Source organism: Ursus maritimus, unplaced genomic scaffold (genome assembly GCF_017311325.1).
Source record: "Ursus maritimus isolate PB19 unplaced genomic scaffold, ASM1731132v1 scaffold_12, whole genome shotgun sequence".
NCBI classification, from domain to species: domain Eukaryota; kingdom Metazoa; phylum Chordata; class Mammalia; order Carnivora; family Ursidae; genus Ursus; species Ursus maritimus.
Window position 1 is genome coordinate 58,138,857 of NW_024423564.1, and position 13,791 is coordinate 58,152,647.

Sequence of the window (13,791 nt, forward strand, 5' to 3'; positions counted from 1 at the left end):
TATACTTGACCTGAAGGTATGCTTGAAATATTTATCAAGGAGACAAGGGAAGTCAGAGAGGAGAAAGCCGCACAGGCCAGAGGCACGGAGAAGCCTGGGCCATAGGACTAGAGTTGAAGCAGAAATGAGATGGGAGGAGAGGGAGGCTGCCCGTTGCAGGTGGGGTGAAGTCAACGACATTTCAAGGATGGTAGCGTGGTGATGAGGTGGGATTTGGGCCGGGTCTCTTTGGAGGCAGTGTGGGGCACAGATTAGAGAGTGACAGTGGAGGCACCTCTATGGCGACTCCTGGATGCCTCCAGACGCTTAGAGTAATGTATGTGCACCCACCGACCCCTACCCTCTGTGAAAGACAGCAGCCACTAGGATGACCAGCAGTCCATTGTAAAATTAGAGAGGGACCATTTTTGGAAACCCAAATGCCTTATTGTGCTTGTAGGTTTGCCGGGACTCCCTGAGGATCTTTCAGGTTGTTATTTCTCAGTCAGGGAAATCTGCAGGGAAGCATTATGAGATGCAGACCCCCGCAGGGTATGCAAGATGATCTGCTGGGGACATGGGAAATTATTAGACAAAATGAGCATTTTAAGACACAATGAGCTTTAATAATATTAATATATAGATTGTAAGTAGTACGTCTATGTAAGTTGTACAGAAATATACCTATTTTTCAACGTATAAACTCAACAGTATTTTACTGATAGAGACATGGGATTAAAAATAAAAACCCAAACCCTGGCAATCCTGGTTCTGTGGTCTTGGGCAGACCTTTGCTTAAATCCCGGCTCCAGCACTGACCTAGAGGTGTCAGGTTAGGCAACATGACCGCTCAGAATTTCTGTTTCTAGGATGGGGTCCAGTAGATTGAGTTGACCCAGATACAGGCCATCCTCAAAGATGACTGGGTCCCTCCCACTAGACTCAGAGTCTCAATGGATGGTATTTAGGAATCCGTGGTTTGGGGTTTGGGGTTTTGTTTTGTTTTTTACAGGTGATTGACTCTCCATTATATTAGAATAAAAAAAAATGTCTGTAGACGCCCACTGGCTTGTCGCCTGGCATGTAACTCCCCAAGGGCAGGCTATTCGTGTTTTGTTCGCTGCTGTATCTTTAGCACCTTGAACGCGTGGTGGGCACGCAGTGGATGTTGCCTCTGTGAATGAAGGAATGCACAGTCAATCCGTCCGTCCGTCACTGGGGAAGCCTCATGCTTCCCCAGATGTTGTCTCAGTGTTACTTCAATCTTATCCTCACAACAGAAGGAATCATGAAGAGCTCCTGGGGCCTACAGAACAGAGCCCAGAAGCTCTAGGGCCTCCAGGAATAGGTCCCCACAGCCTTGGCCAGCATCATCCGAGGCCTGTGCTCCAGCACTCTGCTTCTTCCCAAGCATGTTAACTGACCCAGGCTCACCCCAGACCAATCTAACCAGAATCTGTGGGGTGCTATTTTTAAAAGCTCCCAAGGTGATTCTAAAACATAGCTAGGGCTGAGGAACACTCAAGACTAGACTAACCCAATGACACACTTTTTCTCTGACTATCATCATACTTTTTGCTCTTCTGGAAGTTTCTCCCTTCCCTGCCTGATGAACCCTGCTTCCTCACCAAGCCTCCTTCGAATGTCATTTCACCTCTGTAGTCGTTCCTAATCTTCTCCCCACCAAACAAGTAATTTCTCCTCCCCCAGCTCTCTATGCTTCACAGCCCTGGTCATATTTTATAAAGCTCTGTGTGTCCCCTTCTGAAATGTGGCTCCCTCCAGAAAGGAGGGACGACTCTTTCTATACACCTAGATACCACAGAAACATAGCACATTGCCTAGCACAAAGAACATCCTGGGACAGTGAGTATGTAAATGATGATGATTTAATTAGGGGGACCACACAATTGATTATCCAAACTAGGATTATCTTGAGAGCAGTAGGATGATAGTAATAATAGTGTCAGGACAGAAGGTGTAAACAGGGATTGTCCCAGACAAACTGGAAGTATGATCCCCCAGATAACAATGGTTAACTTTGAATGAGCCCCGGCTGCCAGTTACTGTCCTACGTTGCTGTCCATGTGTCATTTCTTTGACCTACACAGTGACCCAGTGTGGAAGCAATGGTTATTAGCTACTCTTCACAGAAGAAACACACTGTGGCAGAGGTGGAAGGGAATTTATCCAACACAACACAATGAGGAGAGTGGGTGGGAGAGCTGGGACCAGGATGCAGGTCCTTGGAATCCAGAGCTCTTGTTCTGGGCCATTAAACCCTGCTGCCTCGTAGTGGAAGATCTCAGGTGTTGGCATGGGACAAGAAGAGAGTCTATTCCCAGCCTAGCTTGCAGTAGTTTTAGTTAGCTCTCGGGCTTTGGTTTCTTCATTCGTAGAATGATGACAATGCCTATTTCCAGTGGCCCTGGAGGAGTAAGGGGGATAAGGTCTGAGAAGATCAGACACAGTGTGTGTGTTTATAAGGGACTTGTCTTAGGGGTAAGATAGCTGCCAGTTTACTGTAGGCTCCATGAGGCATCTACTCAAATAGCTGTGACACAAAGTAAAAAGTGGCAAGTGCCATAACGGAGTAGAGGAAGGTCAACCAATGCCAAAGAGCCTAATGATTAAAAGCATGAGATTTTTCATAACACCTGTGTTCAAACTCAGGCTCTCAGATTTGACCATGTCAGATTTTCTTTTTATTATTTTTCTAAGATTTTATTATTTTTAAAGTAATCTCTACACCCAGTGTGGGGCTCGAACTCACAAACCTGAGATCAAGAGTTGTATGCTTTTCCCACTGAGCCAGCCAGGTGCCCCAACTATGTCAGATTGGAATAGAGTTTCTCCAAAGAAGATATGCAAAAGGGCAACGAGCACAGGAAGAGATGTTTAACATCATTAGTCCTGAGGAGAATGCAAAACAAAACTCTGATATCACTAAACACCCATAAGGATGGCTAAAGCAAAAAAGAAATGGAAATATTGGCAAGAATATCTGGTAGAGAAACTGAAACCCTCGTTCTTTGCAGGTGAGAGGGTAAACTGGTACAGCCACTTGGAAAAAACACTTTGCTAGTTTTTCAAAAAGTTACCATATGACCTAGTATGATACCTAGGAGAGAAATGGTACTTGGGGAGAAATGGTATAATACCAAGAACTGAAAAATATGCCCACACAGTAACTGATACACCAGTGTCACGGCAGCATTATGCATACTAGCCCCAAATAGAACCAACCTAAACGTCCTTCAACTGGTGTGGTACATTGACACGATGGAATACTATTCAGCCAGAAACAAACGACGTGCAGCATAGCACGTGCTATAACACGGAGTAACCTTGGAAATATGATGAGAAGCGAAAGAAGCCGCTTACAAAGGACCACACATTGTATGATACGCTGTATATGAAAAGCGGTTTCCCTCCAGAATAGACAAGTCCATAGAGACAGCAAATGGACAAGTGGTTGCCTCGGTTGGTTTGGGGGAGATGGGGAGTAACTGCTCATGGGTGCAGGGCTTCTTTTGCAGGGTGAAAAGGTTATGCGATTAGCTAGCGATGATGGTTGCCCAAGTCTATGGAGGTACTGAAACCACGGAATTACATTCCTTACAAGAGGGAATTGAATGGTATGGGAATTATATGTTAATAAAGCTGTTATTTAAAAAATTCCGGCTCTGCTGTTGGTGTTGGTCATTGACGTTATCTTCCGTAAAATAGGGCAGGTGACAGAGTCTAACTTAAAGAGCAAGTGTGAGGATTACATGAGAGATTGCATGTAAAATCTTGGCACAGCGACTGGTAGAGTGAATGGTCGATAATTGATAGTGACAATGTTGATGATTTTCCTGAAATACATGTCCTTTCTTTTGTCCATCCTGAAGCATAGGGTCAGTGGCGCTTTCAGCAAAATAGGCTGGGGATTCATCATGACTTGGGACGCATGAAGACTGACCCTTACCCCAATACCCTCACATCATACGTGTCTCTGATGGAATAGCCTTATGGCTCTGGTATCTGTTATTTATTTCTTAACTAATATAACTGAGACCTTGCTCAAGATGTGCTTATGAAAAATTACCCTTTTAATGGTGGAGCATTTAATGAGAAACTGGATTATCTACTGCATAAGTGCCCTTCATACAAATTAGCTTGGCCCTGGGTCCTAATCTAAATTGGGCTCCCTACTTTGCTCTAAATGGCCTAATATTTTCTTATTAATCTCTGCCCTCATTCACCTGATCTGGCTCTGCCTCCTTATGAAGCGTCCTCCTTGCTAGAGCCCTGTGCCTTGACAAATGTTCCTTAAGTCTGTCTCTGTATCTGACTCGTGGACATTTTCTGGGACATGATGCGGAGACCGGAAGGTGTTTGTTCCAGTTTCAAGCTGTCTCTCCAGTGGGGTATTAATGCTGCCAGTGTATTAGGTAGCAACAGATTTGGGCCAGGTGAGTTTTATATACAATATAAAGATGGGGAAGTCAGGTAGAATGAGAAGCAATTAGTCCTGGTGGTTAAGAGCACAAGCCTGAAAACACAGAACACAAGCAAACCAGAAGCCTGGGCTTTGGCATCAGACAGATCTGGGTTCAGGTCACACTCAGTTAGGTTTAGACAAATTACTTGGGCTCTCCAATGTTCCATTCAGGCCCTCATTTATAAAAACAGGAATGACAGTACCTACGTCTAGGGTTATTTCTGGGGCTAAACAAGTTGGTGTATACAATGTGCTTTGAACAGAGCCTGATAAATGCTACCTGTAGGTAAAGCTTGGAGAAGTCCCACACGGTCAAAGGGATTTGATCAGTGACTGAAATAGTGTCGTGTGTTGAAGAAGCAGAGATCGTTTTGGGGACAGAGTAACATAACCTTCCCAAGAACCAGGGGAAGCCATGGGCCACTCCCACCCACCATTGCATGATGGTGCAGAGAGAGGTGACCTGTAGGACCACAGCTGTGTGGTTGGGCCAGATGTCTGTACGGGGTGTATCATGGCAAATATCTTCTTTGTTCCTAGCTTTAGTCTCTGACATCTGCCCTCACAGAATCCTGAGGCTGAATATTTACATGGATCATAGGTTCTGACTAATCATCCCTGTGTTATATCGGCTTTGTGGAATATGATTCAAAGGCTTGCATAGACCAGGAATCAGCAAGGGTACGATGGGAAGAAGCACCAGCTGGAATTCAGGGGTCTGGCTCTGCAGACGCTTCTCCTTTGTGCCCTCCCTCCCTCAGCATCGTATCTTCTACGTGCTTCTTTCACTGGGTTGGTAACAGTGGCGACAGCTGCCATTTTCTGAGAACTTAGCATGTGAATCCATGCTTCACACGAGCTCTCTCCTAGAAGTTACTATTCACAATAAATCTGAATGGAGATATTTTATCCGCATTTGACAGATGAGAAAACCAAGGCTCAGCAGACCGTTTAGTTGGTTTTCAAGTGAAAAAGCCATGCTTTGCAATGAGGAAGCCCAACTAAGGCTGCCACCTTCTTACACAACTAGCAGAGTGGGTTGCGCGTTTTTATCTTAAGTCGCCAAAATCTCGAGCTTGTAGGGGCACAGATTTTGTCTCATATGTCTGTTGCAGTGAGGTACAGCACCTGGCACAGAGGAGACCCTCCCTCAGTGAGGGATGATGGAATGGATGAACCACAAGTTATGTTTTTTTTCAGTAGAAAAGCATTATGCAGTGGTTAGCTATTGCTGTTGTTTTCCCCCTGTTTTTAGCTCAAATAATTCTCAACCATATTATGGAAAGGCCTAGCTTGCACGTCATATAGATAAAGGGAAGTAGGCCGAGTTCTCTCTCCTGTGCTCGGCTCTTAGATTTCTGCCCCATGATGGCAGGCTTGATGGAGGAGGTATTAGAAGTTCAAGTTCATGATTTCCGGGACATGAGTATCAGAAGACTAGGGTGCTCCAGGTTTTAAGAACCACATGTGCAGGGGCGCCTGGGTGGCATAGTCGTTAAGCGTCTGCCTTCGGCTCAGGGCATGATCCCGGCGTTGTGGGATCGAGCCCCACATCAGGCTCCTCCGCTATGAGCCTGCTTCTTCCTCTCCCACTCCCCTGCTTGTGTTCCCTCTCTCGCTGGCTGTCTCTATCTCTGTCAAATAAATAAATAAAATCTCTTAAAAAAAAAAAAGAACCACGTGTGCAAACTTTACAAAAGTTTGATATTAGAAATTTTAACTCCTGTGTATTCATCTTTTTTTTCTGACTGTGACAAGTTATGTCAGATTCCTTGAATTCTGTGACCGTCATCTTCATTATCTAGAAAATGGATATGGTTGAGTTTTTACGAAGAGTGGGGATCGAGTTTATAAAACATCTCCCATGAAACACTCAGTTCACGGAAACTTTACTGTCCTTATTTCATGCGGACGTACTTGAACTTCTGGTTGACGTGCCCTAGCAAAATATTATGTTAATAATTACTGAGAAAGGCTGTTGCAGGATATGGGCCCACCATACCAAGTAGCCTATTTCTATACACACACGAGTTAGAGAAGAGATATTGTAAAACCTTTTTTTTTTTTTTTTTTTTGATAATTGTCTCTGGGTCATTACTTGATACAAAGCAATTACTCTGGAGTCTCACTATAAAACAGCCCATGGAATTGGGTATAAGAAGGTCTTGGACCCTGGCCAAAGTCATATTAAATGCTGGAAATGCCAAAGAGGCCCAGTGCTAATACTACTCTAACAAGAATGTCAGACATGAACTCTTAGTAGGTGATTATTATTTGTTGAATATCTGGTGTGTATCAAACTCTGTATTGGGTGCTTTACACTTGTTGTCTGATTTAATTATCTTTAATGCCCCATTGGGGTTGGTTATTTTTAATTCTTTTTTTTTTTTTTTTCCTTCTCTGCCTGAGAAAACAGAGGCTCCAGAGAAGTAATTTGCCTCTGGATTTAAAAGGATAGAGCCAGAATTTGCATCCAGGGGAACAGCATTCTTTTCCACACGGTCCAGTGATTTGACTTTCTTAGAACATAAGTGAAACCAGAGAACGAATCTCGGCACTTGGTGGGTGTTTAAAGACGGTGGGACCTGAATACTTACATGCCTGAATCCTGCTTTTCTCTGTTTTTAGGTCAGGATCGCAGCGAAGCCACTTTGATAAAGAGGTTTAAAGGTGAAGGGGTCCGGTACAAGGCCAAGCTGATCGGGATTGATGAGGTTTCTGCAGCTCGGGGAGACAAGTTATGTCAAGATTCCATGATGAAACTCAAGGTGCTGTACAAACATTTTACTTTCGATATCACGGGTTTTATGGGACTGAGGGGAGGGAGTGATTATGATCATTGTGGTAAAACTTTTTACTTATTCGTTCATTAGTAAATTGAATTACGGCATGTGTTCATTGGGAAGAGATTTCGAACATTATGAAAATGTTTATTGAGCGCCTACTATGTGGGGATATTTTGCTGGGGCCCAGTTTTATAACTTCTGAGAGTATCGCCGTTTATTCAATGTTATCTTCATGGTGCAATGCCTGCAAAAAAAAGTAAAATTGTCAAATTTTATAGTCCCTCACAATTTATGAATCCTTGCCCCTTTGTTATTTTTGAATACATTATAAATATTTTACCATATGATAAATATGGTAAAAGATGCTGTTAGGATGAAAGCTGACTTTATTCATTCTTATCATTCTTATTAATGTTCCAAACACTCTGTAAAAGAAAAATATTTTTTAAAGTAATATGTAATGAGACTGTGGTATTTGGGGACATCACAGAGAGACTTCTGATTGTAAATGCTTTAAAGAAGGCTTTTTTATTGAGAAATCTAAGAAAGAAATTGGAAAAAATTAGTATACAGAATGAAATTATGTTATTAAATGGCCTTTTAAAACATATGAAAAAGAGCATCATTTGTTCCCACATTCTGGTCTTCATATAGTCTGTGTTTCCTTCTTTTAAAAAGTGAATTTAAAATATTGAAAAAACAAATGAGTTAGCAGGAAGTCTACAAAATACCTTATGCATTTAATACATATAATTTAAGTATCTTCCAATTATAGAATTTACAAAATGTTCATTGTGTAAAATATTTTGAAAATACAGAAAAATATAAGGAGAAAAATTAAAATCATCCATAATCCCACCACACAAAGAAAATCAGTGTCTACATTTTTGTCTGTAACTTACAATCTGTCTTTGTATGTTATTATATGAATTATAAACATATGTAATACAGTTGAAATTACTATTATACAGTCTTAAACACTGTTTTTTTCTCACCTAATATAATATTTATGAGAATTTTTTTTTCATATCTTCAAATAGTCCCTCAGGACACAACTTGGTCAGTGTAATTTTTTCTTTTAAGTGTAAGAAAGGAGGAACAAAAGAAAAAAATATCTCTACATGGCTGGCCAAGTTCCTCCTAGTATGAACTGGGACAGTATCTGTAAAACACCCTCTATGTTGCCTTTTCTTTCCTATTTGCCTAATAAATCAGAGCTATTATTTTTTATTTATACTATACAAATTTTCTCAGCAGTTTAACATGGATATCAGATGCTAAGTCTCCTTAGTATGGCTGTAAGAATCATCATTTTTAAAAAAATCTTAATTTCTATTTTTTTTTAATTTTTAAAAAGATTTTATTTATTTGAGAGAGAAAGAGTGAGCATGAGCTGGAGGGAGAGAGAATCTGAAGCAGATTCTTTGCCGAATGCAGAGCCCAACGTGGGGCTCGATCTCATGACCACGAGGTTGTGACCTGAGCTGAAACCAAGAGTCGCCCGCTTCGCCGACTAAACCACCCAGGCACCCAAAAATCTTAATTTTCTAAACTGTGTACCCATTATTTTTTTAGCTGTTACAGAAGCAATTTTTATTTTAATAGTTATGTATCTATTATAAGGTATACTAGAAAAAGGTTTTAAAAGATAGCAAATCATGATTTCACAGATTATCACCTTGGAAAAAGTTAATGTTTTCTTTCTTTCTTTCTTTCTTTCTTTCTTTCTTTCTTTCTTTCTTTTCTTTCTTTTCTTTCTTTTCTTTCTTTTCTTTCTTTCTTTTTATAATTAAGCAAGATTATGAGATTTTAGGACAATCCAGTAATGAACTCTCTTCTTCAGCTAAGCTCAAATCTGATTGATAAGTAAATAACAAAGTCTGACAGGAGTCAGACTGCCAGTGGGCAGATTGCAGAGAGAACCCAAAAGAGACTGAGCCTGGAGTCCTCAGCCTCCCTGCAGACTCCCATCAGACAGAGCCATGCCTTCTTCCCCAAGGAGACCCTACTCAGTGATAGGGGTGAAGGCCAGGATCTTCATTTTTGCTGAAGTCCCTCCTTACTGAGCACGAGGCCAGGCAAATGGAGATTTGCTCCTGACAAATATTAATTAAAGGACGTCAAGAAAAATCTCCCAGCAGCCTTGTTCTCACGCAGAGCCACAAGCAAGTCTGCTGAGGAGCTGATGCGGCTTCTCCCAGCATGCCGGTGGATAGCCATTCACCAGGCATGCGTCCCAGGGCTCCTCTTCGGCCACTGCCTTCCTGGAAGGGCTGAGTCTAGGTGGCTTGGAGCGGGAGTCTGCCTGCGCTCCCTGCAGGTTTTCTGTCCGCATTCACGTTGACTCAGGCTAGCTGGACCAGGCCTGGCGGTGATTGCTGACCTCGTGCGTGTGCGTGTGTTACCTGCAGTGAAATGCCCCATCTGTCACCCCTCAGAACTAGGAGGTCCCCAAAGCCCCGAGAATTTGTCCTGCCATAACACACTCCTGTCAGATGCGCTGAGCTCGTTGAGGGGATCTTGGTTCCCAGACAATTGTGTTTCATTATTTGCAAGTTGCTGAGAAGAATGTTGACATTTCAGCTCCCAGTGGTTTTTCTTTAGGAAACAGAAACATAAATGATCGATTCTCCATTTGGCCACCTGCCCAGGAAAGAAAGAGGCAGAGAACTACAAAATGCCTTTTAGCCTTGCAAAGGGGCCCACTTGTTCACGTTAGGCCATATGAGAAATAAAAAGAAAATCTGCTTTCCTTTGCTAGACTCTTTGAGGCTGGTACCTTTTCCTGTTTTAGAGAGTTTTCTTTTGGATCGTAGAGATTTGAGAGGGGATTCATATTCCAGGTATGAGTGGGCTGTCGCCTGTCCTCCAGCAAAACACCATCATCATCATGTTTTAATTTAGAGTCAACATAAGCATTTTCCCATATATCACCTTTTTTTCTCTTGTGAGATAAATATTAGCCCCCCTGTTTTATAAATAAGAAGCCTGAGGTTCATAGAAGTTAAAGGATTTGCCCCACAACCTTCATTTAACCTGTGTTAAGCCCAGAATTTCAAACCTCGATCTCTGGATGCCCAGTGTTGGATAAGACATAGTTCAGGGCTTAATTATATTCTTTTTTGTATCTGCAGTTAATTTATCTTGGTTCCCCAATGAGATTTTAAGCCCCCACCAGTAAGTTAATACCCGGTACCCACACATCATTGACTTAAAAAGTAGTCAACTTTTAGAGACGTTGGGCAAAACGGTGATGGTGGACACCCCAGGAGGGGATGAGATCTCCCAGAGACAATGCCTGGAGGGCTAATTACAGAGCTCTAAATATGTCGGCTGGGGTCCTCTAAGGAGCAGAGTCCACCCTGGCTAGGTCAGATGAGACACTTTCATGAAAGAGCCACTTACAAAGGGTAGGTAAGGTTAAGTAAGGGAATAAGGAATGGTGAAGATCCCAGGAATCTGCAATAGGAGAGAACAGCTACCACCCTAGGAGGAAATAACTTTACTGAAACCCACGGAGAGCAGGATTGAGGAGGAAGTCCCCTCCCTCACCAAGCAAAAGTATAGGCCCTGCCAGAGATATAGCACAAGGAGGGAAAGGATACGGATGGAGTACCCTGACCTCTCCCTCCGTCCACCTCTGATCTCCTGCCTGTCTTGCACTGGTGAAACCCAACTGGAAGCCAGACGGCAGGAAGCCCAGAGGACCAGGGAATGCAGTCCACAGGGGCCAGGCTCTGGGCACTAAGCAGAGTAGAGGAGAATAATTAAATTCTCTCTCTCTCTTTTTTTTTTTTTTTTAAACTGGGAAAAGTGAGATTTGGGGTGAGTTTTTTCCAAGGTTTGTATAGCTAATAACTGGGACAGCTGAGATTGGAGACCAGCTTTTTTTTTTTTTTAAATCATGGAACATTCTGGAATAGCACTGTAGGTTTTCAGCCATTCATGCCTGAAGCCTATTGTGTTTTCCTACCTGCTTTACAGGATCCACCGAGATCACAGCCATTCCATTATGTGCATAGGGTTTCTCAGAGCCCTTTCCTGTGCTTCCCCTTAACTCATCCTCGGGGGACCCCTGAGCTGGACAGGGCAGCCAGTGAATCCTGCCTGATGTGTCTGACCCTCTGTGTGTCACTTCCTTCATGGAGATACTACCTATGTGTGACTCCCCGAGGGATGCCTGTGTCCATCATTCCACAAGCGCCTGGCACGAGGCACTGCTTCGTAGTATGAATGTTAGTACCAGTAATCATGACGACTGTTATCCACCCAGCTGTCCCCGCATGCAACACACCGTGCTACGTGCTGTACGTGTGTAACTGTTTTCAATATCTGAACACCCTAATGAGGTAAGAAATGCGATGATTTTCATTTAAAGTTCCCCTTCACTGTGGAGTCTGGGAGCTGATGGTTCCACCTGGCTGTTTGCAGAACATTTTTGACATATCTGTAGTATATTGTGTAGTCTTTTTTTTCCCCCATCTATGTGTTCCCCCCTCCCCCCCAAAAAAGCTCTTAAGGAAGGTTATAATAGAAGGAAGCTCAACATGGGAATCTGAAAGATTGCTGTTTGAATTGTCTCTCTGTCTTATTAGTTCCTTGAGGTTTCAGGAGGTCACTTCAGCCCCTGGCCTTCTGTTTCCTCACACATAAACTAAGGGAGATGATTTTTACTTTCCAGGATTAAGCATGGGCTAAATTATATGATACAAGAGAGAACCTGTAAGCGTGTACGTGTAGGTACCCAAGAAAATGCTTGACTGTACTTTCCAGATTTCCAACAATGCCTTCCTCGGTCAGGTGGCTAACAGGAGGTGCAGAGCCGCAAAGGGCACCTCCATCCACATCTTGTGACCCCCAGTCCGAGCTGTCTCCTGGACGTCTGCTCGTTCTGCGTCCAGCAGTGAATAATCTCGTGGGGAGATGAGACCGTGAGGCGTGCCGTCTGCCGGTAGACTTGTTTGGCCATAGCGCCATTTTTCAGAGCTTGGCTCAGGGTCCTGTCTCACAGGAGAAACATGCTTGATAAAATTGGAGTCTTATTTCCCCAAAGACGGCGCTGCACGGATAGTCCTTCCCTCTTTCATTTGTCATGTAAAGCCACCAGCAGCAGCCCCAAGCAGAAACGTTCCTGGAACATGTGCGTGTGCTCTTTCTCTTCTTTCCATCCTCCTCTGGGTACAGCTGCATTCTGCTATTAGAGGGGGTGGTAATTCAGAGAGCGGGGGACTGTGGGCCTGTTTTGGAGATGCAGACGTTGAAGCCGCTCTCCTCGATCAAAGGTGCAGCCCTCTCCCCACCACGGACTGTGATGTTCTCTCCTAAGAGGAGCTGAACACAGAGGAAGGGCTCCCCGCCCCTTTGACGCGGTCCCTCCAGTCCTTCTGTTTACGATGGAGCGACTTCTCATTCTTTTTGTGTTATGTCTGGAGATCTGAAGTTGGAGGTTCAGCTGCAGAGGGTGCCAGCACCAGGTTATTTTATTCCAAATCCAGCCAAGAGCCCAGCGTTCAAAGTCTGGCGGGCTCACTCGCTGAGGGAGGGAAGGTCACTTCCCCTTTCAGGTGCCTGCTTGATGCTGGGCTCCGTTGTTGATACTGGGCACATAGCATGGATTAAACAGAGTTCTGGGCACAAGTGAGCTTTGGTTCTATTGGGCAAAGGCAGATGGTCACCAAATGAATAAGTAAATGTATCAGATGGCCATAAGGACCAGTGAGGAAAAGGGAAGCAGGGAGAAAGAGTGAGGTGCAAAGAGGGCAGGGGTCGGAGACAATGTCCCCCCAGTAGGATGGCATTAGAAATAAGAATTACCCCCCGAGGCTGCCAAAACATACTTTGGCCATTCTCCCCATGTTCCTGAGAGTCACCCCTCAGTGAATTCCCAGGAAAGCAAGCTGCACATCAAGGACTCCAGAAACCTCTGGCCAAGCAGGACAGTTACAGAGACAGAGGACTTAGCTTTGGGGGGTGAGTCACTGTCTTTAACTATTTAGAGGACAGGCATTGCGGAGGGATCCCTGGTCACTGAGGGGCAGCCCTGAGGGGTTGAAAGAGCAACGCTGGGGAGGGTCACCCAGAGAAATTTTGGCTTGCTAGAAAGAAGCCACCGTGTGAAGAATTAAGAGCCCCCTGCACCGGGAGTCCGGAGAGCTGCGTTGTAGGCTTAGCTCTCTACCAGCCCCCCGTACCACCTCCGCACTGCCCACCCCCACCTCCCAGACGTCATTTTCCTCACCTGTCAGCTGGAAACGTGGAAAATTTTTCTCTAGCTCTGACATTCTGTACATCTGCAAGGGTGTAAGTGGTGCTTGAGAATGAATGGGTGACTCGGAAGGAAGTGACTTTCCTACTAGTAGTCCCCAAACAGGAACCAGAGCACAGACTTTTAGGGACAGTTGTTCATTTACTCAAAGAAGTTAATTTTCATGACATCCCTGTAGTGTTCCGGGCACCGTACTAGGTACTTGACATAAATTTTCATTCAATTCTCTTACCCATGCAAGGATAGTGTTTACACTTGAGGAAGTGGCAGTGAGA

The 13,791-nt window shown here is 43.9% G+C and overlaps 1 protein-coding gene across 1 annotated transcript in view; it reads left to right on the plus strand.

Moving 5' to 3' along the window:
- Positions 1-13,791, plus strand: part of LOC121102090 (disabled homolog 1-like) — a 178,187-nt gene that overhangs the window by 162,688 nt on the left and 1,708 nt on the right. Inside the window, exon 4 of the mRNA XM_040627256.1 lies at positions 7,094-7,233. Within this exon, the coding sequence (XP_040483190.1) occupies positions 7,094-7,233 (140 nt within the window). The remainder of the gene's footprint in view (positions 1-7,093; positions 7,234-13,791) is intronic.